General features: G+C 33.9%; 1 protein-coding gene across 9 annotated transcripts in view; it reads left to right on the top strand.

Moving 5' to 3' along the window:
- Positions 1 to 27291, top strand: part of IKZF2 (IKAROS family zinc finger 2) — a 173841-nt gene that overhangs the window by 93948 nt on the left and 52602 nt on the right. For 7 of the 9 annotated variants that reach the window (XM_059928627.1, XM_059928624.1, XM_059928623.1 and 4 more), the window contains 2 exons: positions 8494 to 8760; positions 15090 to 15257. In XM_059928627.1, the coding sequence (XP_059784610.1) occupies positions 8494 to 8760; positions 15090 to 15257 (435 nt within the window). The remainder of the gene's footprint in view (positions 1 to 8493; positions 8761 to 15089; positions 15258 to 27291) is intronic. The other 2 variants (XM_059928631.1, XM_059928628.1) reach the window with 1 other exon arrangement.

The following is a 27291-nucleotide window of genomic DNA, read 5'->3' as shown; positions in this document are numbered from 1 at the left end:
CTTCACCCTTGGGCTACAGTGGTGCCACTGTGCCGGTCAATAAAGATGGGTAGTCTGATGATGGGCGTGCTGTTTATGGTTGCATGCATTGTGGGAGACCTTTAGGGAGTGAGATGTCTAGGCTCCTTAGTTTTACTTTTTTTTCCAAGGAGGTAGAGAGGATACTTTTTTGGTATTTATTTTGTTGTGAAGATCTCTTTAAATGTAAATGAAATACTGCATGAGCTACTCATAGGTCTGATTTATCTTTGTAAAAAAAATTGACACAAGACTGTCAAAATGTGACAAAGGAAGTCCTAAAATGCCATCCTCTGTAACTGTTGGTTTAGAGATTAAAGTTGATTATACTGACTTATTCCTCAAATGGCTGTCTTTACCTACCACTGATAAGTCATAGCATGACAAGGAATATAGAAAAAGCAAGGATCAGGAAAAGGATTGAATACTGGCAGATTCTTCAGGAATTAGTTGTACTACATGGACCTACCCCTGCCTTAAGACCAAAGCAAATCTAAAAATTAGAAAGTAGTTCTTTTGAGTGGGCATATGCATCCCAGAGTTGATAGAAAGTATTAATTCTGTAGTTCAGTTTGTGGAAACTTATTTTTATTTTATCTGACTGATGTGGTCTTGAATTCCTGGTATCCTCTTCAACTGATGGACACAGTTTTATAACATCTGAAAGATCTATTTGCCCAGGACTGGTATCTGTCCTAAATATAATACAAATATTAGTTACTTGTTTAATTGGAGAGGCAGTATCATGTCATAGGAAGATGCGAAGCTAAGAGACAGAAGATCTTGAGTTGATATCAGGCTCCCATTTACTACCTTTGCATCCGTGGGAAGGTTATTTAACAACCATGCCTCTGTTTGTTTATCTGTGTTTGCCCTACCTACAATCCACTGTGGTTCTGAGTATCCAATGAGACAATATGAATTTTTTAAATCATGAAGAATTATAGTAAGTTGTTATTTTTCTATTATTATTATTATTAAAAGGATTCTAAATCCTTAGTGTAAAGAGACTATTTTATCTAGCCTGCTGTTTTCAGGAGCATCAAGTGTTATTTTTCCCATATTTCAGGTGATGCAGGTGGCTGAGTCAAAATAAACAAATTTCCCAAAAGGTCCCAGAACTAGTTAAGTGGCAGAAAGGGAGGTAAAGACCCTGGTTTCCTGCAATCAGGTGCAGAGTAACTTTTTTCTACACTGTTTTTAGAATAGTAGTCATATTTCAGAAACCAGCACTGTCTTGATCTATTACCCTACTAGGTTTAAGAAATACATAGTCTAACTATATTGGGGAAAGGAGAGAGAGAGTCGGGGGAGGACGAGAAAATGAGGTGATGTGATGTGCAGACAGAATGCTACCTACAAATGGCTCAGCTGCAGTTCACTGACACCAGTGTCTAGACTTGTCCAACCATTTCTAAAACGAATACTTTAAGGATGTTATGAGGGAGCTGTTTTGCAAGACTTACGCATTTATTTACTCACAGTTAAAAGGAACAAAGTTTTTATATTGTGTGAAATTTTGTTGAGGAAATTTGTTGAAAAATGATTGCACATACCTTAATATAATTTTTGTTGTGAGGATTTTACTTTCATTGTTTAGACGGTTGTAAGTTCATTAGTAAATAATTGTGCTTTACATCAGAGTTTTGAAAGCAGTTTGTTTTTTTAACACATTATTTAAACAGCTGCTGGGCTGTTAACATGGATTTAATCATGTTTGGTGTTTCTTTTTTGAACGTTTAAATGAGAGTTGTATTAGCTCAGAAGCAACTTCAACAGATTATTAGATAGACATATTGATTCAATTAGTGTGTATAACACCGTTTCAAGTATCTGGCATAGCCCTGGAGAAATTGATGCTTATAAGTAATAACACCCCTTAAGTGCCCCCTTGAATGTTCACACAACAGAAACCAAGCGTATGGAGGTCCACTTATACATCACACCTGAAAGACTTTTTTTCCCAGTTTGATAAGAATGGCATTTTAGCTCTCTTTTATTATTAGCACTGTGAAAGAAATATTTAACTCCTGTAGTATTTGCTTCCTTTAAAAATTGAGTTGAAAAATATAATTTGGAAATTAAACAGAAATAAATCACTAAGTGGATAGTAATTGATCTAGAAGGCCTATTTTATACTCCGTAAGATCAATAAATATTATATCCTTTCAAATACAGCAAATAAATCATAATCCCTTTGCATTATTTTCCTGGCTAGGGAATTTCAATAATCTGTTCGTGGATTAGTAGAATCAACTCATACTAACAATAAAGTTTTAAGTTGTATAAAGTTTAATTTAGATTTTAAAAAATATTTTAATAATGATATTTTAGGTTCTGGTTACTATGATTTTTCAAAACTTGACATTTTAAAAAAGATAGGATTATCTGTGAAAACCTCATTCTAAGGATGAGGATAGAATTTATTCCTTCAATTTGGTAATTCAAAATTAACTGGATCTACTTCACCATATGTGTAAAAAAAAGATCTTTTCCCCCAAATTTTAAAAATTGAGAATTTTGTATTATTTGAAGCCATCTGGTGCCAGACATTGCAAAATCATATGCCACCTTGCATAAGTGGGTAATTTGGTGAAGTTATGAAGTAAAAAATAGGAAATGTCCAATTTCTAAGGAAAAGCTTCTTCACATTTATGTACTGTTTAGGTCAATAAATTCAAATTACATATGTTAGTAAAATATTTCCTGTACTTTTACTCATAAACTCTTTCATGACCTGGGTATATACCATCCTGCTAATATAGGCTTCTTACTTAAGTGAAAAATATTCTTCAGCTTTTAGTCTTAAACCTTCATAATCAGTCACTTTTAGCAAAGTATTAGGCAAACAATAAATATTTTCTGGTTCAATGAGTTTTAAAGAGAATTCCATTTTGGTCCTTGTGTCTTCTTGGTTGAGGTGGGTGAGATCTATTTTGTGAGGTCTATTAGTGTATGTAACAACATTATACATTTCATTTTCCATTTTATTTTTAAGTGGTATACATTTCGGTTTTGAATTGTCTTTAATTTTCGAAGTATAATGAGAGTAGTAAAGAAAATTTCAGTATGAAATAGACAATTAAAATAATGTTTTAACAGCTTCACAAAATAACATAATTTTTCCCCATTTGGTTTTCTGCCTTTTTTTTTAAAAAAACAGTGATCTATATATGTTTAGCTGTGTAAATACCCTTATTCAGTTATCCTTTTATTTAATACCATGTTACTGAATTTAAGGCAAGTCTAGTGTGACTTTATCCACTCAGTATTATGTTTCTCGAAACAATGATAATTATGAAGGCTTTGCGTGTAGAGAGCACAGTGTAGTTACTGAAGAAACTTCTACAATTGAAATTTGTTTGGCCTGGGAGTCATTTATAAGAGCTTTTGTGTGAGTCTCTTTACTTCTCGACATTGGGATGATTACATGTAAATGGGAGGTGATTAAACCATGCGTTTTTATAGCATCTATAAACTATATCCTAAAGTTCAAAAATAGTAGTTTGAAAGCATAAAGAAGAGGGGGATAAAGCTTTAATTCATAAATATGTTTGCATTATAAAGCAATTTTTTGCATAAATATATATGTGGACTGTTTTGTTTTTTTTTTTTCTTTTTTTCTTTTTTTCTTTATTTTTAATTTTTTGATTCTGTTGCTTCTTCTTCTTTTTTTTATTCAAACCCTTGTGTCGAGGGCTGACTTTCAATAGATCGCAGCGAGGGAGCTGCTCTGCTACGTATGTGGACTGTTTTAACATGAAATATATTCAAAGCTTTGTCTATGTAAAATTGATTATGAAAGTCTTTTTGATTAACTGTTATTATCCTTTAACCGTGTTCACAAACCTCCAAGTCTACTAAACAAAAAATCACTATAACAATGAACTTTTTCTTGATGCTTTAAAATTTGACTTTTCTTTGTTTTAAACTGTGAACTATATCATCTCCTTTAAGAAAAAAAAAGATACCTACGTTAAGCATATTTATTTATTAAAAATATTCAAATATCTATATATTATAGTTATTTGTGACTACAGTATCAAATAACAAAGAACAAATTGATCAATTAAAATCTTATTTCACATCTTTTCATTGCTAATCATTCATTCTGACAAAATATTTTTATTAAACTGTTACTGCTTGTCAGTATATAAAAGTATATGTAAATTCCCACAGATATGTTTAAATTTTACATTCTTCATTTCGTAGCAAGAAAATAAGCTTGAAAAATAATTGTTGGTATTGAGATTTATAATAACAAGCTTTCTTTTCACTCACACTAGCAAGTTCTTATCTTCATAGAAATTAGCCATTTATGAGGATGCCTTTCTGTTAACCAAATTGTAAAAGAAGTATTATATGAAGAGTTAAAATTTAAAGATTTGGTAACTCATGTACTATGATTATTATACAATGATTAATAATTATAATAGCTTTATATATTGTAACAATTATAACTCATTTATTAATATATAAATTATAATTTAGAGTATAAATTTACCAAACATTTGAATTTAATCATTAATGAGTTAAAATATTAGCTGCTCTGGGTTAATTAGAAACATCCTAAACAGTAAAAATAAATCATAGGAGAATTTCTTTTATGTTCTTTGAGTAGGGAAATTTTTTCTATTTAACAGTTAAAATTCAGACCACTTTAAGTAATCACTTTTTGTCCTAGAATTTCAACTTAATTTTAGTAGGATGGGTTAAAAATTAATTAGAATGGAATTTTGTTTGTACATAGGCCATCACATTAATGCAAAACTTAATCTATGCTATGTATGTATTAAAATGTGTTTCATTTTATTGATTTACTATATCAATAAATATACTCTATTTACTACAGTAATAGTGTGTACATCCATACATGGCAAACATATAATTCCTTAGAGTATAATATTGTTAGAGAAAAGATGACTATAATTTTCCACTTTTTCTGTATTTCAGTGCTAATAAACATATTTTTTTTTGGATATTCATTTCAAGTATATTCTTCTGTGGATAGAAATTCTAAGTATAATTGTAATATCCAATAAATTGTTAAATGACATATTTACCCATGTTTGATACTATGTTTTGATGTCCATATTATAATATTCCCACTAGGGAAAAGATGATACTTTTTAGTGTAACATCAAGTCATATCCTTCATAATTTTGTACTGTTTTGAAATTTAAGAGGCCTATAGTTTCAGACCCAAAACCCACTCTTGTAGGTATACATTTCTTCAGTTCTCAAAATGAAATGCTAGTAGACCTTATACTCATTAAAGGTAGCTTATCAGTATTGACTAGTTCAGGAATGTAAATGATGGCATTGCTGCGGAGTTTGTGATCTTTAGGACATCGCTTAAATGTGCGGGAAAGTTTGCTCACAGGCTGGTATATGAAGTCATGCTGCATAAAGTCATACTTTTCATTTGTTTTCTTCTTAATATTTCTTTTAAATGACTGACTAACAATTGTGGATGAAATGTGGTACTACATAGGGTAACCAATAGTATTTTACATTAATTAGAAAATTGTTCCTTCTCAGAAAAAATATGGAAAAATTTCTTGGAATATGGAAAATTCTATTGAAGCAAGACACAGAATCCAGAAGCCATAATTGAAAATGTTAAAAATTCAAAATGTAAAAAATTCAAAATGTAAAATTAGCATACATGCCAAAAAATACCCTAGAGTAAAAAGATAAACCAAAATTTTTGCAAAACATATCAGACACAGCGCTAAGTTCCTTAGTATATAAAGCATTTAAATTCAGTGAGAAAGGCTGACAACCTAGTAGAAAAATGGGCAAAGAACTTTGATAGGCAGTTCAAAAAAAAAAAAAAAAAAACACACACATTTAAACATAGAAAAAGATGCCCAACTTCATTCACAATAAAAAAGTGCATATTAAAAATCTAAAGTACAATAACCAGTGTTTATCAGATTAACAGTTCTGTGTGGTATTATACAATAGTATCTATAATAGCACTAAACAAGAAGTAATCTTAAAAGCCTGGATGAATGAATTATATTTGTAAAGTAGATTTTATGCAGGTATTAGAAAGAACAGTGTAGATTTCTGTGTATGGAAAATATTGAACAGATGTTAATTGAAGAAAGGAAAGTTAAAGTCAGATAAATTGTACAGTCCAATTTGTGTAAAAAGAGAGACTATATATACACACATGTACACACATACATATACACACACACAGTTCTAAACAGAAGACAAGGATAGGGGTTGTTTTTGAGACCAGAACTGAAGAATGGGTGAACTTTGGGTAGAAAAGGACTTAATTTTCACTTTTCATCCTTTATGATGATTAATTTTTCGTTGCTATGTTAATAGATACTTTAAACATATTTTTTAAAAAAGCTTAAAGAAAGAAGATTCTAAATCAAGTAAAATACCTCAGGGAATACTGCCTGAAATACCTCCTATATGCCATAGATTTCTTTAGCATACTGGGGATATTAAGATGGAAAAATATTGTCTTTACTCTTCTCAAAACCCAGTAAAGCAGTCCTAATTTGTAAATAGGGTAAAACTCAAGGGAGTAGATATCTTATTAGAGATCAGGCAAGAAGACTGTCTATCCCTTTGTAGATCTTGGGATAGTTTACATACTATAAGTTAATTGATCTTTACAAAAACCTTATGGAATAAAAAGAGCACTGTATGTCCAAGGATAAGTAATAGTAAGCCCATTTTTTATATTTACACATTTAATGCTTACATCTGCCCTAGGAAGTGGGTACTGTTATCATCCCAGTGTTGTAGAGGACATAGAGAACTTAAGTAACTTGCAGAAGGTGACACTGCTTACTAAGTGCCACTGCTGGGATCTTCACTCTTAATAGCTAAACTATTCTGCCTAAACTTTATTCTGTAATCTGAATTCATCTCCACAAATGAAAGACGTAAGATTCAGAGGTTAAATAATTAGTTCAAGATTATACTGCAGTAAATGTCAAAGCCAGTTCTCCTAAATCCAGGGATCCCCACAATGTACCACACTGCCTGTAGTTCACAGGGGAGAAAGGGAAGAGTCATTTTGATAATATGTACTACCTATCATGAGTACTAACGACAAATCACAGAAGGGGTGGTTTCTCTAAGAAAACAATTGCAGTAAAAAGAACTTAATTCCTTTTTATGAAAATAGTTCCTCTATTCAAGAAATACCAAATAATTTGTTTTGCTTAGTAACTTTGATATGGTTTCTTGAGGCATTTTCAAGATCACTGGATAAAAAACTGGTATTCATTTAAAGCTTGTTTCTCTTGTGAAAGAACTCTGTCAGCAATCCATAATGAGGGCTGTGCTAACAAAATTCCAACTTTTCTGTGGGATGATCCAAAAACAGCAAACAGAAGGCATTGAATTTCTTAACAGTCACAAGTGCGTGCATGCAGGCTATGCCATTCCTGTCATTCACTGCTTTTTGGTGTGCATAGATTAAAGTTGGAATACTTTGATTTGCAGACTCATATGTTCCATAAAGAACTTTTTTCGCATAGGAAAAAAAAAGAGTAGCTTAAGAGCACGTGAGGTCTGTGCACTCTGCCCTTCATTTATACAGCTCTCAACTGAATGTATGTGTTTAGTCTGATTTTAGGATATTTGCCTTGACAGTGTGCCTTCATATGTCTAAGATATTTGCTGGATTAAGATCCTGGGTTGTTTCTCTTGATATAAAAAAGAAAAAAGAAAATATGGTTCTGATGAACCTAGGGACAGGATAGGAATAAAGACGCAGACGTAGAGAATGGACTTGAGGACACAGGGAGGGGGTAGGGTAAGCTGGGACGAAGTGAGAGAGGAGCGTTGACATATATACACTACCAAATGTAAAATAGACAGCTAGTGGGAAGCAGCTGCATAGCACAGGGAGATCAGCTCGAAGCTTTGTGACCACCTAGAGGGGTGGAATAGGCAGGGTGGGAGGGAGACGCAAGAGGGAAGGGATATGGGGATATATGTATACATATAGCCGATTCACTTTGTTATACAGCAGAAACTAACACAACATTGTAAAGCAATTATACTCGAATAAAGATGTTAAAGAAAAAAAAAAAAAAGCAGGTTTATGCAAGTACCCTGATGGGAAACAGAGACTATGAAGTGTATATATAATGATTGTTACATTCAGAAGAGGTGTAGCTCAATGGGATAAGTAGTAACTAATCTTGTCTCTTTCATAATCCTACCTCAGTCTCAGTAGCCTTAGTGACAAACTCAATAGTATAACAATACCAGTTGATCTTGAGCTTTCCTAAGCCATCTTCACTGTCATGCCAGAGCTTCACGGAAATATCATAGAACACAGTATGTATTAACATTGCCTGGGGGATGGACCATATTCTACTTAGTATAGCATTCTCAACCATGTTAACAGAATGGCAGTGGGTGGAAAAGAGATGTAGGTGACAACACATAACATGCATTTAAAATGTCTTTCTTCTTTTTAAATTACAGCAAATTCAGTAAAGCTAGAAATGCAGAGTGATGAAGAGTGTGACAGGAAACCCCTGAGCCGCGAAGACGAGATCAGGGGCCATGATGAGGGTAGCGGCCTAGAAGAACCCCTAATTGAAAGCAGCGAGGTGGCAGACAACAGGAAAGTCCAGGAGCTTCAAGGCGAGGGAGGAATCCGGCTTCCGAATGGTAAACTGAAATGTGACGTCTGTGGCATGGTTTGCATTGGGCCCAATGTGCTTATGGTACATAAAAGGAGTCACACTGGTAAGCAGCTGAAAGAATAACCTGATGACTGCCTGTGACATCTGATGTTGATATTACCTGACATCTATTCTCTTTCCTTTTTATTCAGGGGTGGCAATGGTGAAACTACCTTTTCAGAATTCTGCTAGTATTGGATTGCTGAAAAGCAGAGAGTAGCCTGGGTCTTGACTTCCAGCCTTCAAATCTGAATAGCATATCAAAAAGAAGTTTGGGATTCAGTTTCCACAGTTCTTAATATAGCAAAAATATGATAAGGGTTCAAAAGGTATAGGAGAATTTCATTGTGTAACTTGATCTTTTTGTATTCCTATACATATTTTACCATACCCATGGGCAGGTAATAGAGTTTGCTAGCTAAACGTTTATACGATAACATGGTACTCATGCATTTATGTAAGGATCGATCATTTTCATCTTGTCTAGTTAACTTCTTGGAATACAGTTTCCAATCAATCTTTGCCTACCATGGGTCTCTGTAGAAGGCAGATATTTATCTTCCCCAGTTCCAGGATGTCACCATCTTCCTGTAATTTTTAACTATAACTCCTGCAAGGAGATACGTAGGGTAGAATACAGCAAAGGGTGGTAGGAATGTGTAATCACAGAATCAGGTGAGGAAAGAGACCTCAGGTTAATTTAATATATACTTTTAGACCTTTGAGTAATGTGAAAAACCAACTCAGTGAGAAAGCCTTATTTAAACCTCTTCAAATCCTTTGGTAAAAATTTTTTTAAATTTCTTTTTAATGTAAAACACAAGAAATGAGACTGTGGCAAGGTAGGCGGATCGTTGACCCAGAAAAATTCAAATTTATATGAAATTTGATTTAAAGGTAATGATAGCTTAAACTGTAATGCAGAGTAGTATTATACAGCAAAATAGTAATAACTCATACACTCAGAGTTTTAAAATATGACACTCTTTTGGAAGAGAGATAAATCACAGTAAAGACATTGATTTAAAAGATTGACTTCTAGATAATCAATTTCATAAGTAGATGCTTAAAACATGAGAGATACCAGGGACATTGATGTCTTCTTAGTCCAAACCTCTCATTTACACATGAAGAAACTGAAGCCCAAAACAGTCAAGTGATTTATCCATGATCCCATATGTGGTTAAGGGCATTGTGAGGCTAGGATCAAGGTTTCCTGATGTCCAGAGTGGTTTTGTTCCAATATTCTATGCTTGGTATATCAATATATCAATACTTTATGGTGAGGTATTACTATAAGGCTGATATTTTAATTATAGTGAGAAATTACACATTAAAATCAGTATTATCTTAAACAAAATCATCAGCTTTAGGGCTTACACTCTTATCCAACCATATAGTCAGTTACACTTTTACTTTTTTGTTTTGAATTTCCTTTTTAAATAGCATCATGATTTTTAAATATTTTTTAAGTTTATAGTAATATTTGTATTACTAATGACAATTTTTTTTTAATTTTTAAAAATGTCTCATGGAAAAATTAAAAGATCAAGCTTGGTACCATATTTGATAAGAGAAAAAGGAAAAGGCTGTAAAGTAGTGAGGCTACTTTTCTTCTATGCTCATGAAGTAACTCCAACTGCAGTTCTAAAAGAAGAGTTCCACAAAGTTATGATGTATTCATCATCTCAGAGTGATTATATTGAGGAAGATAACACTCAGATGTCTAACTTCTCCCATCTAGCAATGTAGAAACTAAACAAAATTAGTCTAATGACTTTTCAGTTGAATTGCATATAGTGTTCATTTTAAGGCTGAAAAATATATTTTAAAAAATTTTGTAAGATATTTAATCAACCTTTTATGGTCTGAGTTAAGAATATTCAAAGAATCTGAATATACTCTGTTGAAAATTTAGGTTAATTGATGTTTCACTGTAACTGCAGTGATTTTCATGAGGATTGTTGGTTTATAAACACAGTTAACAATTGCATACCTACTGTACTGTCCATTTGATATTTTTTACTCTAGTAGAGTTGAAAACCATCTAACTAACATGGAAAGTGTTTCTAAATAGTTATACAGATTTCCACAAGTCCTAGGAGTATGGGATTCACTCAGCTAGTAAAGGAAAGGAAAATAGACTGAACAACTATTTAAAGTACTCTTGGAACTCTATGAACTTTTATTGTTAATAAATATTTATTAGAGTATTGGAAAAATTAGTACACTTTCCTCAGATCTGGGAGGTTTTTCTTAAAGTTGCTAGCCATTCGTAGAGGAGTTGGGATACCTGCCATACATTGTTAACCGTGAAATTGTGATGTGTCTTTAAATTGGCCATTTTTATATGTATTTCTGATGACCCAGTTTATACATCTGAGTGGGTCATGACATTTTCAACTCCATTTTAGCAATATGAGAATAGAAAGTCTACTTGTATTTCTTTAGATTGGAAAAATATATATATAGTCAAAATATAGTCATTAACCAAATGTTTTCTCCTTAATTTGATGAACTGTCTTCATTTTAGAACTTCCCCCTCTCACCAACTATTTATAGCTCGCTAGTATAAAAGACTCTGTCTTAAATCCTTAAAAGCCTTTGAGAAACATATGCTTGTTTCTATGAGCGTTTAGCTCATGGAATGTCTAATATAAAATTGATAGTGGAAAAAGATACATAACCACCCAATTCATTAAACTGACATGGAGTATCATATCTAATTCACTTCTTCTTCTTTCTCTTTCATACTCTACTAAAGTGCCAATTCCAGCGTCTTTTTTAATGGCTTGGTGCTATTTCTTTGGTATTGCTACTTTAGTAGGTAATCAGGTAATATTGTCATCGGATACTCCAGGCACTCTTCACTGGGAATACAGGGAGAAGAAAAGAAATAGGGGTAGTAAATCAATTCATGCATAAACACAAATTGATACAAACACTATAAATATAGAATATCCTTAATTTTGCATCTCTTTGGGGTAGAGTACTGTTATCCTTGTAACTAAGTTTTCAGCATCATATTTTGTCCATTGCAGCTTTGTAGAGCCATTCTCTTGCCCTAAGGCCCTCTCTACACGTGGTTGGGATTTTTCATATTTGTAGGTGGTTGTTCCATGCAACACAGGCAAACCCTCTGTCTTTGATTCACCAAAACAAATTGATGCATGTATACTTGCATTTCAATTGAATAAACACAGATCTAGAAATATGTTTATGAAAGTATATAAAATATTGAAATATAATTTATTCCATAATAAGAATAGTAGATAACTTCACCCAGTGAATAAAAATGGTCCTTGAGTAGATTAGAAGATTTAAAAAAAAAAACAGATTGAGAATGGAAATAAAGAATAGCATGGCTATGTGACTATATCTTAATTGTTCTCCTGGATCCAGAGTTGGTAATCCAGACTTTGGTGCCCACCCATGGGAGGATTAGTTATCACAGATACAATAGCCTACTTGATGTTTTTGAATTGGACTTACTCTTTAATGTCACTAATGTATTTAGTAAATTTGTGGGTTTCTCCTGAAATTTGCTTTTATTTACATCTGAAGAAAGTGATTAATATATATATATATTTTAGACAAGGTCTAAACCAACCTGAAAAGGACCAATTGATTCAGTCTATTTATTAAAGAAAAAACAAATTATTATAAAAGAAATAACCAAGATGTGTTGTTTCAAGTTACATAGACAATATGGGTAGTCTACTGAACCTTTCAGTTAGTTATCAGATTTTACACATACCTCTGAAATTAATAGGCCAGGAAAATCAGTATTTCTTAAAGCTTCATCTGATTGAAATCAAAGTGCATTATTATCATAGTCTCTTTCCTCTTATCAAAAATGGGCGCACGACTGATTACGTTCATCATGCTTCTTTCTTTACTTCCCATGGCCATGGGAACAGAATTAGCAAACGCCTTCACACTAAGACTTACTCACTCAGCAACACGGCAGTGTCTCTGGATATAACTAGACATTTCTCCTACCCTTTTAAAGATGATCATATAAATTCAGAAGTAATTCTTATTAAAAAATATTTGAGGATATCTGGAATATTTTATAAATGTAACCTAACAACTAAATTACCCTGTCATTAGTCTCATAAAACTCAATTAAGTAAATTAAAAATTATTTTTAAAAAATGATCATTATAATTTTTTTAGATTAGCATTATTCTGAATGATGAATTCAGTAACCTAAATTAGGAATTTTTAAATATTTCAGCTCAAAGACTGTAGGAGGCTTAAAGAAAATCAAAATTAGCATGCTACAGGAGTATTTTCCAAAGGCAAACATGATTTCAAATATTTTTGTTCACCACATTAATTTGTTTTAAAGTTATTGAGTACTAATTTGTTATTGCCTGGGAAACCCTACATAGATTTCAAAAGTAAAATCAAATGTTTTTAGTAAAATGTATAATTTACATTTGCTATTAACTTCTTAGAGAGTAAGAAAATTTCATTAATAAAATCCTCCTGCCTTTTTATTACTAATTTCATGACACAGCTGGGGAGTAGAAAATTCTGACTTTAAAAAGTTTTAGACTGCTGTTCCATTGAAACAAGTAAAAGAATTAAGTTGTATATATATGTGTGTGTGTGTATGCATAAGATTAAAAAAAAAGATTTACCAAAATTTGGTTTATTTTTAAACTTTGATTATTTTATAATATATCATATGAGAGGTTTTAGGTTGTGCCTCTTTTTTAAGCTGTATTTAGTGTTGATTTGTCAGTTTTACCAAAGGAGTCAAACAAGTTAAATTAGATAAAATTTAAGGTAACTTTAACATTATGAATAATTCTTTTTCAACCATCAATATAGGACTTTTTGTAAACTTAGGTCATAAGCTCTCCAAATTTCTTAAGAAAAATACCTTAACCCTTGCTACACACACACAGATTACTCTTTTTCAGTATATATCTCATTAAGTTCCAAAATGAGCAAGAACTACAGAATTCAAGATACACCTGATCTGTCAATTTTTCAATTTCCTTGGGCTTTATAATCTATATGATAGAATGTGCAGTGGTAGCTGCCAGAAGGTGACCAAAGTTTATCTTACTTATGCCTCTTAGCTTTCTTTAATAAAAAGAATCACTGAGTTTGCATTATTTTAAAGGCCCCCAAATATAGTGTGGTTTCATTATTCACTATTATTATGAATGTTTCAGTTAAAGATATGAAACATGACAATTCAGTGTAAAATTTTTTGAAAACTATTAAAATTACAGTCATTATCTAACCTCAAGTACAGAAATGGTCCAGTTCAACCAAAAGGGAATTGTTTTTTAATTTAATTTTTATTCTAATGTTGAGTTTTAATATATTTGTATTATTTATATATTAATTTATATTTTATGTCTATCTTTAGAGATAGACATGTTTAAAGGGAGTATTTCATCATGGTTTAATGATGTTATCAGTATGATCCTACTTGCCAATTTTACTCCTTCATCAAACTACGTTTTTACCTTCAGTGACATTGTCAACAGCCAGTTGATGGCAACAGACAGCAGATAATTCTGGCTTAAACAATTTTAGGGCAATATGAGTAGTGGGAGAAAAGGTTCCTATCAAATAAATGATTTCCACAAGAAACAGAGAATATATGTACAGGAAATGTCTGGATGAATAATTTTCTTCTGATTTTCTCTGATTATCTCAGCAAATTTTGCCACAGGTTTTATTGTTAGTGACTAGGAGAGTCCAGAGACCTGGGCTATATTTTGAGATTCTGTGGTAATGAGCTTTGCAACCTAGTTCATTCATTGAACCTCTTTGGCTCCCTGATAACAAAATTATCAGCTAAATTAGAGAGTTAGACGAAAGGTCCCTTTCAGCTCAAAGTTTCTGTGATTTTTTTTTAAGAGATAACATGGTACACTAAATAGAGCAAGATTTTGTAGTCAAATTGACCAAGAGTCATGATCAGCTCAAGTACCTATTAGCTGTGACTATAATCAGAAACTTTGATACTTGAACTTCCATTCCTTCATTTGTAAATTGAAATTATTAATACCAAATTAGTAATGCCATCGTGAGGTTTGAAATATTGTATGTAAAGCAACCAATAAAGTCAGTAAAGTGATGGCACCTAGTTGTTCAACCAGTGGTCAATGCTACGATTGTTACTCTTTGCAGTCAATGACAGGAATCCTGTAAAATTTACATGAAGAGTGGAAACGGCACTTGACCTAAAGTTTGGGACTTTGGTATTAGCAAAGCAAATTCTAGGAAGATAAAGGTTTAGAAGACTTAGGAGGGAGATGGACATTCTCAGCACAGAGAACTGGCTGTAGTTAACATTGTACAGCAAATTAGTCACTTGCACATAACCTACTTGATCGTCCCCACCTCTTTCCCCTTCTGCAGGTGAACGTCCCTTCCACTGTAACCAGTGTGGAGCTTCTTTTACTCAGAAGGGCAACCTTTTGAGACACATAAAGTTACACTCTGGAGAGAAGCCGTTCAAATGTCCTTTCTGTAGCTATGCCTGTAGAAGGAGGGACGCCCTCACAGGACACCTCAGGACCCACTCTGGTAAGTGCCACCAACTCTTTGAGAAGAAAGTAAAATATGAGAACTCAGGAGACTGCTATAGCATAATACAAAGTAACTTCTAGCTTTGTTGCATAGCTGGGAATGAGCTAGACAGTATTTTTATTTGTGTACACTGAATAACTGACAAATCTTGCAGGATGCATATGGCCCTTCTTTTTTAGATTTACAGACTTGGCAGAAAGGAGTACTGTCAACTGAAGAGTTTCAAGCCATTGAAGGAAACAGCTGTTATATAAATTTTCTATGATTTTAAAATTTTACAATTATTAATGCAGTAATTATGGTTAATCCAGAATAATGGAAAATCTAGTAAAATATCATCATTACGTGCTGTTGTTACCATAGAGGAGAGGAAAGCTGTGGTATTATTTTGACTGATATGGTACCTGGGCTGGGACCTCAGTGGGAAGTCAAATATCACTATTTTTAAACTTGAAAATATTATGCTCATTAGAAAATTGGCTGTGAGAGTGTTTTATGTTTAATTTTAACCCTCCTTGTTTCTTTAACTCTCAAGCTATAGTCATTGGATGCTGTCTGAAACTTTTCTCTGCTTCATAAATCATCATTTAAAAATCTAGAATAAGTTTGATTTTATTTTAAATGCCAGAATATAGTGCATACAAGCAAAAGAATGATTACATACTGAATGAATTCCATTTGGCTTTAGTATGAATTGCCATAACTAAGAAGTTAAAGGTGGAAAATTAATATAGAATACTCTCAAGCCAGTTTTATATGCTCCTTCTGTTCATAATGACATATTAAAATTTAATTTTAATATGAAGATATGATGGAAGTGATATCTTCATCTACATTGACAAATTATATTAGAGAGTGCTGTGGGTTGTGAGGTAATGCTCATACTATCTTTCTTTACATTTTTCCTGTTAATCCTTAAGGCTTTACACAGTTTTTTAACGTGAATGTGAAATAATGTAAAACTATTCTAGACATTAACTCTTTAAATTTGGGGCTGTTACAGAAAAATGAAATTAAAGCAAATATTAAACTGTTTTAAGTATATATTTTATATTCATCCCTGACTTAAAGCAGTTCACTCATTTCCAACTATCACACATTATATTTTATTTAGAAATTATGCTGTGAAAATTATATCTTAAAGTGGTATTGTTTTATTATAAAAAGTATTCTTTATTGAAAGATATTTTTAAGACCTGACAGTTATTTCCTTTAGGTATCCATGCACTCTGGCTTATTAAAGTATTATTCAGTTGACCAAGGATTATATAAAACATAGCTTTTCATGAGGATGAAGTTGAGGCAGAAATATAACTTTAAACATCTATTTCCACTGGTCACAAAATTTACAAAACTGTGTTGTTTTTACTATCATGGTTTAGTGTATACATGTAACTTTACCTGGTGATTGCTAGATTGCTCTTAGAAGGTTCACTGCCTGGTGACACCTCTGGAAGGCATTTGACAGTCATCTCAATTTGTTTCCTTGATTTCCTTTTTGTTCTTTCAAGAGATTTATCCCTGTGGGTAGTGTCTAAGAAGTCAAGACACCTTGGTTTTTGTGTTAGACTAAGCTGGACAGCTACAATTGGTTTTGTTATGCAAATTAGGCATGGTCCATACAGGGGCTCCTGGTTGGTGGCTAGTGGAATGAGGGGAGGGAAATATGTCACCCAAAGTAAGCCCCTTCCCCTGGCTTTGCAAGACCAGACCCTATAATTTACACGGTTCTATATAATTATAAAGTTTATGTGCATAAAGCAAAGCTGTTTCTATGAAACTGTAAATTTTGTAAATAAATACATTTCTACTTTGAGGTTCAAAAAAAAAGATATGGTCCCTTTAACTGCTATTATGCTGATTTTGCAATTTGGTATACTAAGTCATGACCTTTACAGATATATAAACAGATATGCTCAAATTGGCTAATAAGGGGAGTTTAATGGAGGGATGAGAGGGGGAGAGGGGTATCATCCACTTACTGCATCATCAAGGGGTGAAGTCAGTTCAGACCTACTTCCAACACTAACCATCACCAATGTTTTTCACAATAGATAGAACAAAAAACATAGCTTCCAAAGTCCATGCTTCTCTAATTGGTCAGAAAGCTCAAGGTGATCATTAGAGCTTTCTTCTTCCACTGCCAATTTCATCTTCCCCTTACTTTCACCCTCTTTTTAGCCCCTGGTCTGGACAGGGTTCTTTATGGGTGATCCTGAATTCCTACAAGTTTGAGTATTTGGTGGCCCTTTCTTCCTTGGATTACTGCAGTTTTTCAATAACCAGCATTATTGGAGAAGTTTTTGTTAGGGATGCCCCAGTAAATCTCCTGAGTTTCAAACATAGTTGGCCTTGCCCATATCGTATAGCAACAACCCCAGATCATTTTGGTAATCTGGAAAAATTACCAGCCAATAGCATAGCCCACTTCTCTTCCTGTTAATTCAGCAGCTTAAAATGCCCCAAATAGCCAGGGAGTAGTCTCAGCTTCCAATACAATGGTAACAGAACTCTGATCTCTGGTAGAAACATTCTTCCTTTGGGCACTGAGATCTCCAAAACCACCAATCTCAAGATTTCAGCACAGGAAGTGAAAATCCCTTAAATGAGTTATTTGAGGTATTTGTGTTGTGGCCACTACTACCTTAACCTCTTTGTTCTCAAACTTATGCATTCTGGCAATGGAGGAGATAGATGACTTTTGGCATTTATCATATCCTATAGAACACACCCAAACTTCTCCCAGCTAGCAACTATACATGAACCACTCCACTGGTAGGCCACTTCACCACTCTATTTAGCCAAATGATTCTGGATGATGTGGCATGAGGTATGGCCAGCGAAATCTATAGGTTTGAGCCCATTTCTGTATTTCCTTTGCCGTGAAAAGAATTTCCTGGTTAAAGTCAATATTTTAAGGAATACTATGATAATTGTTAAGGCATTCTGTTAAATCCAGGCGTAGAGGCACGTACAAAAGTATTGAAGGAAGGGGAGGTAAATCTATATCCCGAATATCTATCAATTCCGATGAGAATAAATTTCTCCCTCCTTCAGGTTGAAAGAAGTTCATTGTAACCTGCCAGCCATTAATTGACTGGTTGATCACCTTGGAGAATAGTGCTGTATCAGTGTCTCAGCATTGGAAAGTGGTGAACTCAGCAGTTGTTGTAGTTAAATCAGCCATAGAGAGGGGGAAATCTATGTTGTTGAAGCCATACATAGTTTCCACCCTTGTTCCCATTGTCACTTTGTACATGGGCCACTTGAGCAAGCACCAGGGTAGCTAGATAAAGAATCTGACTGTCATCCATAAAATAGATTGTGTTATTGGCTTGGGTCACCCATCACATAATCTTGTCCAGATTACTAAAAGCGTTCTCCACAATGGAAGCCCTCTAGAGGGAATTCACATAGTAACCATGTTGTCACGCTTTGTACCAGTTCTGAGAGGCACATCTGCATAACTCTTCCAAACCTTCAATCTCCAATCTTCCAGTCTTGTTTTTCCAAGTCCTTGACCATATGGCCATGCCATGTATCGTTACCTCAGCTATCTCTTCTTCCATGCAAACCGTACAATCTGAAATTCTGCTAGGGAGTTATCTTTCACTACTATATTTCAGGGGCAGCCCCCTTCATTGGGCCAATAACACAGTAGTTGCAGCTAGTACTAAATACCATACAATCCATTTACAAGCTGGGTTCATGTGGTTTTATCCTACATTAATTGGTCATTGAGAACACTCCATGAGGCTAGATTGTGAGAGACTGTGAAGCTAGTAGCAGGTATCAGAAACACGTGAGCTACTTGCTCATGATGTATACTTGGGCTTCCCAAACCTGTGTGATCCAAGTTTCATTTAACAATGAAATGCTCTTGTGCACATCTTATTTTATGATATGTTGAATCGGATTAACACATAGTTCATTTTGTCTAGTTTGGGCCACATAGTCTTTTGGAGTCCCATGACCTAATAGTCTTAACAAGAGTCCAATAACAAATTAAGAGCTGCTTTTCAAATGGCAAATCGTTATTGAGAAGATCATATATCTTTACTCCATTAGGGATCTGCATTCTGATGCTTCAGTGGCAGATATGTCATACACCATCTTTGTTTACCACAGATATTTCCAAAAATCATTACATTTCTGGATCTTAGAACCAAAGGTCTAAATAGCAGCTTTCATTACAGCAGAGGTACACTGCAGATTCATTTCTTGCCCCAGTCCCCTCTCAACGTTGGCAGCCTTGTTGATTATCTAGTACATGCATCAGAGCAGAATACCCAAACGTGGTATATCTTGCTTCTCAAATTCGAAGAGGACACCACATTTTCTGCCTCCTTCTTCATAATGAAAGGTACAAGGTGCAGCAACTTATCATTTACTATAGAGGCTCTATTTCAACATGCCTACATTGCTAGGCCCCTAAAATTTCACCAATGTTTCAAGTCTCTAAACTTTTCAGAGATTATCTCCTATGCCCTAGTATATGTCTTACTGAGGCATCTTAAGTGTTTACTAATTCCTGACCCATCACCAAATCCAATTAGTATAATACCATGAATGTAATGTTCCAGCTTGATGTTATGTGAGATGTCAAGATGAACAAGATTTCTTTGGACTATATTATGACAAAGAGAGAAGAGTTGACCTAGCCTTAAGGTAAGATAGTGAAAGTATGTTGACCCTGCATTGTGAAGACAAACTGCCTCTGATTATCTTTGTTGATAAGGAATTACTTTTAAAAAAATTAAGTCAGTAGCTCCATACATGGTATCAGGTACTATGTTAATATGCTCCAGCAGAGATACTACTACTAGAACTGCTTCTGTAGTTGGCATTATGATGTGATTAAACTGTCATTCATCCATAGAACCATCTAGGGCTTGCATTAGCCTAACAAACAGTTTAAACGGGTATGTAGTAGGAGTGACCACCCTAGCATCCTTCAGTTTTAGTTTATTATCTTGGGAGAAATGATAGTTCTAGGGCTGCAATCTCCAATATGGTAGCCACTAGTCACATGTGGCTGTTAAGTACCTTCATATGGTTAATGCCACATGTTGAATTTATTAAATATATTATATTATGAAAATTAATTCCACCTGTTTAAAATGTGGCTATTAGAAAATTTTAAATTATATATGTGATTCATATTTTCATTGGACAGCACGTTCTTGGCTTTTTATAATAGACCTCCTGCCATGGGTCAGGGAACCAGTGTAAGGGTTCTTCCCATTACTAAATGCATTTATTCCTATGATACTATAAGATGGACTTGGGTGAAGTCTCCATATATATCTTGACCTCCATAAGCTCCCACTTTGACTGGTGGGCCACAGTGGTATTTTGGGTTCCAGGGATTAATGTCAGTTCAGAGCTAATCTAATACAATTGTCTAATAACCTGCAGAAGGATTTGGTATTTTCCTTCTCCCAATTCAGTCACCCTCATAAATGGCCACAGGTGATTCTGGAATGGCTTAGAGGAAAATTCATAGCATACATCTGTGGCCAGGTTTCAGGGCCCTTCTGAAAGGGACTCTGTCCCCACCTAAAATTATGTGACTCTGGATATGTGAATAGACTTAGGTCTGGGCAGTGGATAAGAGATCATGAATCCCACTACAGCGACTAAAGTTGGGTTTTTGCCCACAAGACCTAGACTTTTCCTGTCCATGTAAGACAGTTAGCAGCTTGGCAGTCTAACCATCTTTTTCATTCTTGGAGGATCTGTAATCCATTAGCCATTTCCATAGAACCCTGTGGCACAAAACATGTTGTTATCCCATCCCTGTGGCTTATTAAGATAACTGCACTTCCTGAAATTAATGTCTACCACAAAGCGTCTGCCATCTCAGAAGATCACATTGGATACATTTAAATTAGGGAGCCCAGATCTGTTTGTAACACCTATCATTGTTTTCTCCAGCCTAGAGAAGACAGTTACCAGGAAGCTTTTCAAGCACGCTGGTTCTTTCCTCACCAATGTAATTCTTTGGTGAGGCCCTTCCAGGGGTACGGTTAGGGGAGGACTGAACGGGGTCATTCATAAATAGATCCTTTCCAATATTCTTACTTGAGCTTTTGGACTTCTACTTTGGTGTACCAAGAAAATTCTACCCTTTCAACTTTTCACTGTCTAAGCCATCATTGAATCAAGGATTCAATTAACCAGTCACTCCCACCTGCTCAAGGCAATATATTAAATCCCAAATTCCAAATGAATGCACCTATATTGATAAATTTGGCCTGATCTAGCATTTTAGTTCATCTTCTTGGTATAAAACCCTTAGAATCAATCCATTTCCTTACATGCTGTCTGGACTCCTTACTGATACAAATTGGTAAAGTTTTGCAATTCTTTCCGTGTACAGGCTGTCACCTCTTAAATATCCCTCGATTTTGGCTATATTAATATCTAACTTGGTATGAGCCTGGAGGGCCATGAGTGGTAATAGAAATGAGTCCTGAAAAGAATCACCATTCTCTGATTGAGTTCCCGCCTCAGCTGAAGCAGTTGGAAGTCCTCTTACTATACGGAAAGGCTGATTTACGGGACTGTTGGTTTCCTTAAATGGAGTGGTGGGGAGTGAAGACAAATGTGTCTTTTGGCAAGGATGGTTCGGGAGGGTTTAGGGGTTCAACATTCTGAACCTCAGTATTTGATTTGATCATAACAACCCTTGTTTCACTCTTTCCCCATCATTACCCTGTTGCCAAGACCAAATGGTATTGGCTTTGCCCGTTTTATTTAATATGGCAATTTCATAACCCTTCAAATCAGATTCTGGAGTTGGTCTTCAGCCTTATTTGCCCTGAGCCTTAAGTAAATAAGGACTCTCTTAAAGCTAACAGAGAACTTTGATATTTCACCGCTGTTCTGACTTGAGCATTCAGGACCTTCAATTTGTCCTTTCTCCTTTGTATAATCCTTCAGGCCATCAGAAGCAGCCATGTAACACTACAGTCTTCACATTAGACACCACCATTGTTCCTTCAGCAAGTAATGACCACAACTCCTAAAGCTTTGCCTTGCATCTGCACTTCATACTACCATCAGTGACAATTTGAGTAATCATGTTGCTAGCACATGTCTAGAATTACCAGGATTTCACTAACTTCCTCATAAGGAGGCCATGCTGTTCTCTTCAAACATGAGAAACTTAATGCCAGAATGCCATTTTGTCTGAGGCCTTGGGCCACTCCTGCTACCAATAACTATCAATCAGAGCCCTGATAGGAAAGCAGTGAGACACTCAAATGGGGAAAATGTGGAGACATTCATGAAAGCACTAATATTTACAAGAGAAGGGGTAGGCATAAAGAAAACCAACAAGGGATGGTTGCAATCCCATGTCTGAAGAGGTCACTGGAATTAGGAGATGTAGGAGACAGTCTTGAAACTGACCTTCAGTAGAGGAATGTACCCCTGCTAACCTGTGACTGAGGAATAAACACCTTGGCCTCACTCTTTCCACCCCTCCTGTCTTGCTGATGCCTTACATTAAATGAGCATAACCAGAAGCCAGAGGAAAAAGGAGCCTATTGATGAAGCCAATAGAAATTAGCTTTCTGCAGGAGTAGAGCAGAGCAGAGTGAAAATGGCTATAGAGGTGAAAGAAAATATGCCACAGATTGATAAAATTTTAAAACTAGTGCTTAAACTTACTAGTATAGGGTATTAAGTGTAATGTAACGATTTTTAATTCTAATTTCTGTTTTTTATAAATATTATTATTAATACGAAGTATCTTGCTTCTTTCTTTTCCATCCCAACCCCTACTTTGGGTAATGAGTGCTCATTGTTTTGTTCTATTTAGTTAGCTATTGTGTTCTACAGTATTAATACTGCATCTTTGCTTCCTGTGTTTTAGATTTGAAAATTTTCCATGTAGTAGGTTGGTAACAATGAGCCCAGTATTGATGTGCACTTACATATTTCTGTGAGATTTTATATCTATTAGTTTAAGAAAAATATCTGGAATACAGTATACATTCAATAAATGCTAGCTCGCTCTTTCCTTCTTTCTTTCTTCCTTCCCTCCCTTGTAAGATCCCATATAAGCTGAAAGTTTCTATTTGGAACTCTCTTGCATACTCTAGAGGACACCAGGTAGTGTCTTGATTTTGGTTGCATAGCCCCAGTAGTTAGGTTATTGACAGGTAATGTCTGGCATTTCTTGAACTCTCCATAGGCATGAGGCACTGTGCTAAGCACTTCCTATGGATTATTCGTTTAATTAACACTCTTTTACCTGACATGAGCAAAACCAGGTAGTTTATCAACTAAAAACAATATGTCTAGCAATATGGGAAATTCTTTTCATAAGAAAGGTCCTTAACATTTAAAAATATAAACATTGGGTTGGCCAAAAAGTTTGTTCGGGTATTCCCGTAAGATGTTATTGGCCAACCCAATATAAAATATGTATTTAATCTTTTTTTTAAACATATATATATAAGACCAGGCCCTTTCCTTTCAGTGAGGAATTTAGTTATGGAATTCCAAGTAATTTTTCTGGCCTAAACCACATTCATATCACATCATCTCTAATTCCATTTTCAGTTTCTTTAAGAACTTAAAGACCTTGTGAAGCAATCAGACTTCTATTAAATTTTTTAAAGATTTTTCTCACTAATTTTTAAGATTACCTTTGCCTACCTCCAATTCATTAGCAGTTGTTTTTCAACTCACCTTTATTGAATTTTTCCAGAGTGGTAAAATTAGTTTTTATAGAAAGAACTTTCTTTCTATACTTACTTTATTGGAATATGTATATTTGAATAATTTATTTAATTATGATAACAGGTACAGCTGGCATAAATAGGTTTGGCTAGAATCATAACTGACTGAACGTGAGTATCCAGTTCAACTGCTAGAAGTGTTTACGTCGGCATACCAAAGAAGGGCCTGGGAGCACCAGAATTTCAGTATGCTTTTCAAAGGGAATGGAAAGACAGAAAGCTTCTCGCTAATATTATTCCTAGTTTACAGGTGAGGAGACTGAGGCACAGAGAGGTCACACGGGCAGAGCCTGAATTCAAACCAAGACAGTCAAACTCCAAAATCTGTACTACATGCTACGGAATAAATGATACAGCCCCATATGTTTATTTTATCCTCTGTCTTGCTGAACTCTTTTAACTCAAAATGATAAAGCAAAAAAGAGTACTGTCTGGAAGTCAAGAGGTCAAGACATCTGGGTTTTCGAATGGGCTCATTGCAAATTAGCTGTGTGACTTTGTCAGATCACTTAATTTAATCTTTTAATCTTCCTATGCTGCTCATATTATGTGATGCTAATAACAATCTGTTATCTTTTCTCCTGGGATTTTGCTGCCCATCAGTCACTAAGATCAAACCTTAAAGAGTAAAAGGGTAGTCCCCACTCCCCAGTTTTTTTTTTTTTTTTTTAGTTTTCTATTGTTTTTTTTAACTTTCAAAACAGATTTGCCTAAAATGGAATAGGTCTTAAGATTTTCAGATGACCTTCATGGCACCAACATTACTTCTCTGCTACCATCTGCTAACGTAAATCTCAGAACCTTGATATAGACAGTTTCTGATTTTGCACTTCTAGTTCCAGATATAGTTTGCTCATTTAAAATGCATTCCCTTTTAAAGAATATTTTTGAAAAAGCTCTGTGTTGCTGAATGCCAGCAGAAGTGTAAAACAATGTTGACTTTTCCCTCCCCCACCTTTGCCAGTTAGTACTTGAATGATATTTTTCACACTGGAATGGAAGATGCAGTCACACACTTGATTGCATGTTTTAAATTTTGATTACAGTCATTAATATTTTTTTAATTTTGAAAGGATGCCCAATTTTATAAATAATTAATAAATCAGGGCTCCTTAAAGAGCAAAAATATTTTGGTAGTGTTTACCAGTATTTGCTATGGAAAAGTTTGTTTTCTAACAATAATTTTAAACAGTATAATATTATTTCTGGAAATAGATTAATATGATCATCTTTTTTCAATAGCAGATAATTCCTGTCAACAACTCCTAGATGTTATTCCCAACTTCTTAAGATAATAACAGGAGAAATCAGAACCTTTCTTACTTTTGTTATGGCAGTGCTATATCCTATTTCTGATATATTGTCCATTCAGGAAAAAAAAAAAAGTGAAATAATACAATCTAAGTTTTGTTTGTACAGCAGTCATCAGTGTTTAATTTTTTTTAAACTATTTTCATATATTATGGGTTAGAGCTATTCTGCTGGTATTGATGCTGGATATTTCATTAGAATTGCTTTATTTTATTGCAGTATGTTGGCTAAATTTAAGATATCTAGCAATTGCAACCCTCTTTCTACTTTTGCCTCTTTGGAACACTCAAAAAAAAAGAATGACTGAGGAAGGAAAAACAAAACCCAGATCCTTTTACATGTGAAATTTAAATGACAAGAAGGAAAGGAGAGAGAAATAAAGAATTGCATCATCAACAATATATCAGCTGGAGACCACAGTCAAATTTTTAGTCCATTGAGAAAGTAAACTACACTTTATAAACATATCCCAACCTTATATTAATATATAAGGTTGTAGGAAAATAAAAGATACTGGTTTATATTTTAAACTCTATCCATTAATCTGAGATTTACCACACAAATCATCTAATTTCCTTTATGTAAATTTATAACATAACATAGTATTTATGTCAGTTTTTTGTGCTGAATCAGTGCTCCTGCTATAAAAAATGTTTTATTAGTTTTGTCAGATTTTTAGTTTAGCAAGTGATTATAGTCCTTTCATTCTTAGAAATTTGATTAGTGTGCTTCATACGTTAGGTATTACTCCTTTTAATTGTCTTTATTATAACCAGTACACTGGGGAAATAGTGTTACAAGTAAGCCCTGGACCCCTATTAATCAAAACAATACTTAGCATACTTGTTATTTTTTAAATCTAGGAGGAACTAGAATTGCATATTTTTTCCTAATTAGCACTTCAGGTATATTTCTCACAAACTCTAATGCAGTGCCCAAATTAAATATTTAAAACACAATAGAAGAGTATGTATTTTTAATGTATGGAAGCTTATGTAATATATATGCATTATACATTCCTTTGTATAAATTGTAAAGAGAAAAAAGTAAGTAAGAATGCTTCTTGCGCAGTCTCAAATGTTTTTATGCCATATGTAAAATTCAGTTTTGGCCATGGAATTGTACTGGACTTACATTCTTATAAAAAAAATATTCTTTGCTTAAAAATGGAATCTTTTCATTTGAAAATGAAAAATCCTATGTCCCAAGGAAACTTATCCACTGTCTCTTGTATTCCTTAACACTACTGTATTTTTATATTGCTTATTAAAACATTAAGGTACTATTCAGAGATATATAAATAAAATATCCTTGAATAAGAAGATAAGTGTAGGAATTTTTTCTGATTTTTTTTTGTTCATTTCATCTCATTTTAAGAAAATAAGAATTACTTTGTGTTTTCAGTAAGACCTGTTATAAAAGTCAAAGGAAAACCTTATTAGCTTTCAGTTAAATCAGTATTTATTATATAATTATTTGGATATATCACCTAAAAATAAACACTTTGTAAAATTAGTTTATGTGGTATATCCATAGCATATAACCCTAGAATATATCTATTTGAGGAACCTTCCAGTGTCATAGTCTTTTGACTTAGGATCAATAAGCCTACATTATTCTGAGCAAATGTCTAGTTTATTTCCAAACACCTCAGTTATGTTAATTTTTACAACATGATTTTGTAATCTATTCAATGTTTGACAAATTTCGCTTAAGAAGTTTTTTCTTTATGTCTAGTTGTCAAGTTAAAGCTATTTTGTCCTATAAAAAGCAACTGGACCAGATGTACCATATAAATATCCATCTGTTAAAACAACATCCGCCTCATTGAACATTTTTAGTTCTTTTATATAAGGACTGTCTTTTTGTTTTTTTAAGACCCTATAATTCCATGTACTATATTTTATCCATAAAAATAGCTCAGAAATATGGAATACTTGTATTAGTTCTCCTAATACTAATTTTTT

Source organism: Balaenoptera ricei, chromosome 7, assembly GCF_028023285.1.
Source record: "Balaenoptera ricei isolate mBalRic1 chromosome 7, mBalRic1.hap2, whole genome shotgun sequence".
In the NCBI taxonomy this organism is placed as follows: domain Eukaryota; kingdom Metazoa; phylum Chordata; class Mammalia; order Artiodactyla; family Balaenopteridae; genus Balaenoptera; species Balaenoptera ricei.
The sequence above is the reverse complement of the archived record's forward strand: the minus strand, read 5'-3'. Positions and strand labels throughout refer to the sequence as shown.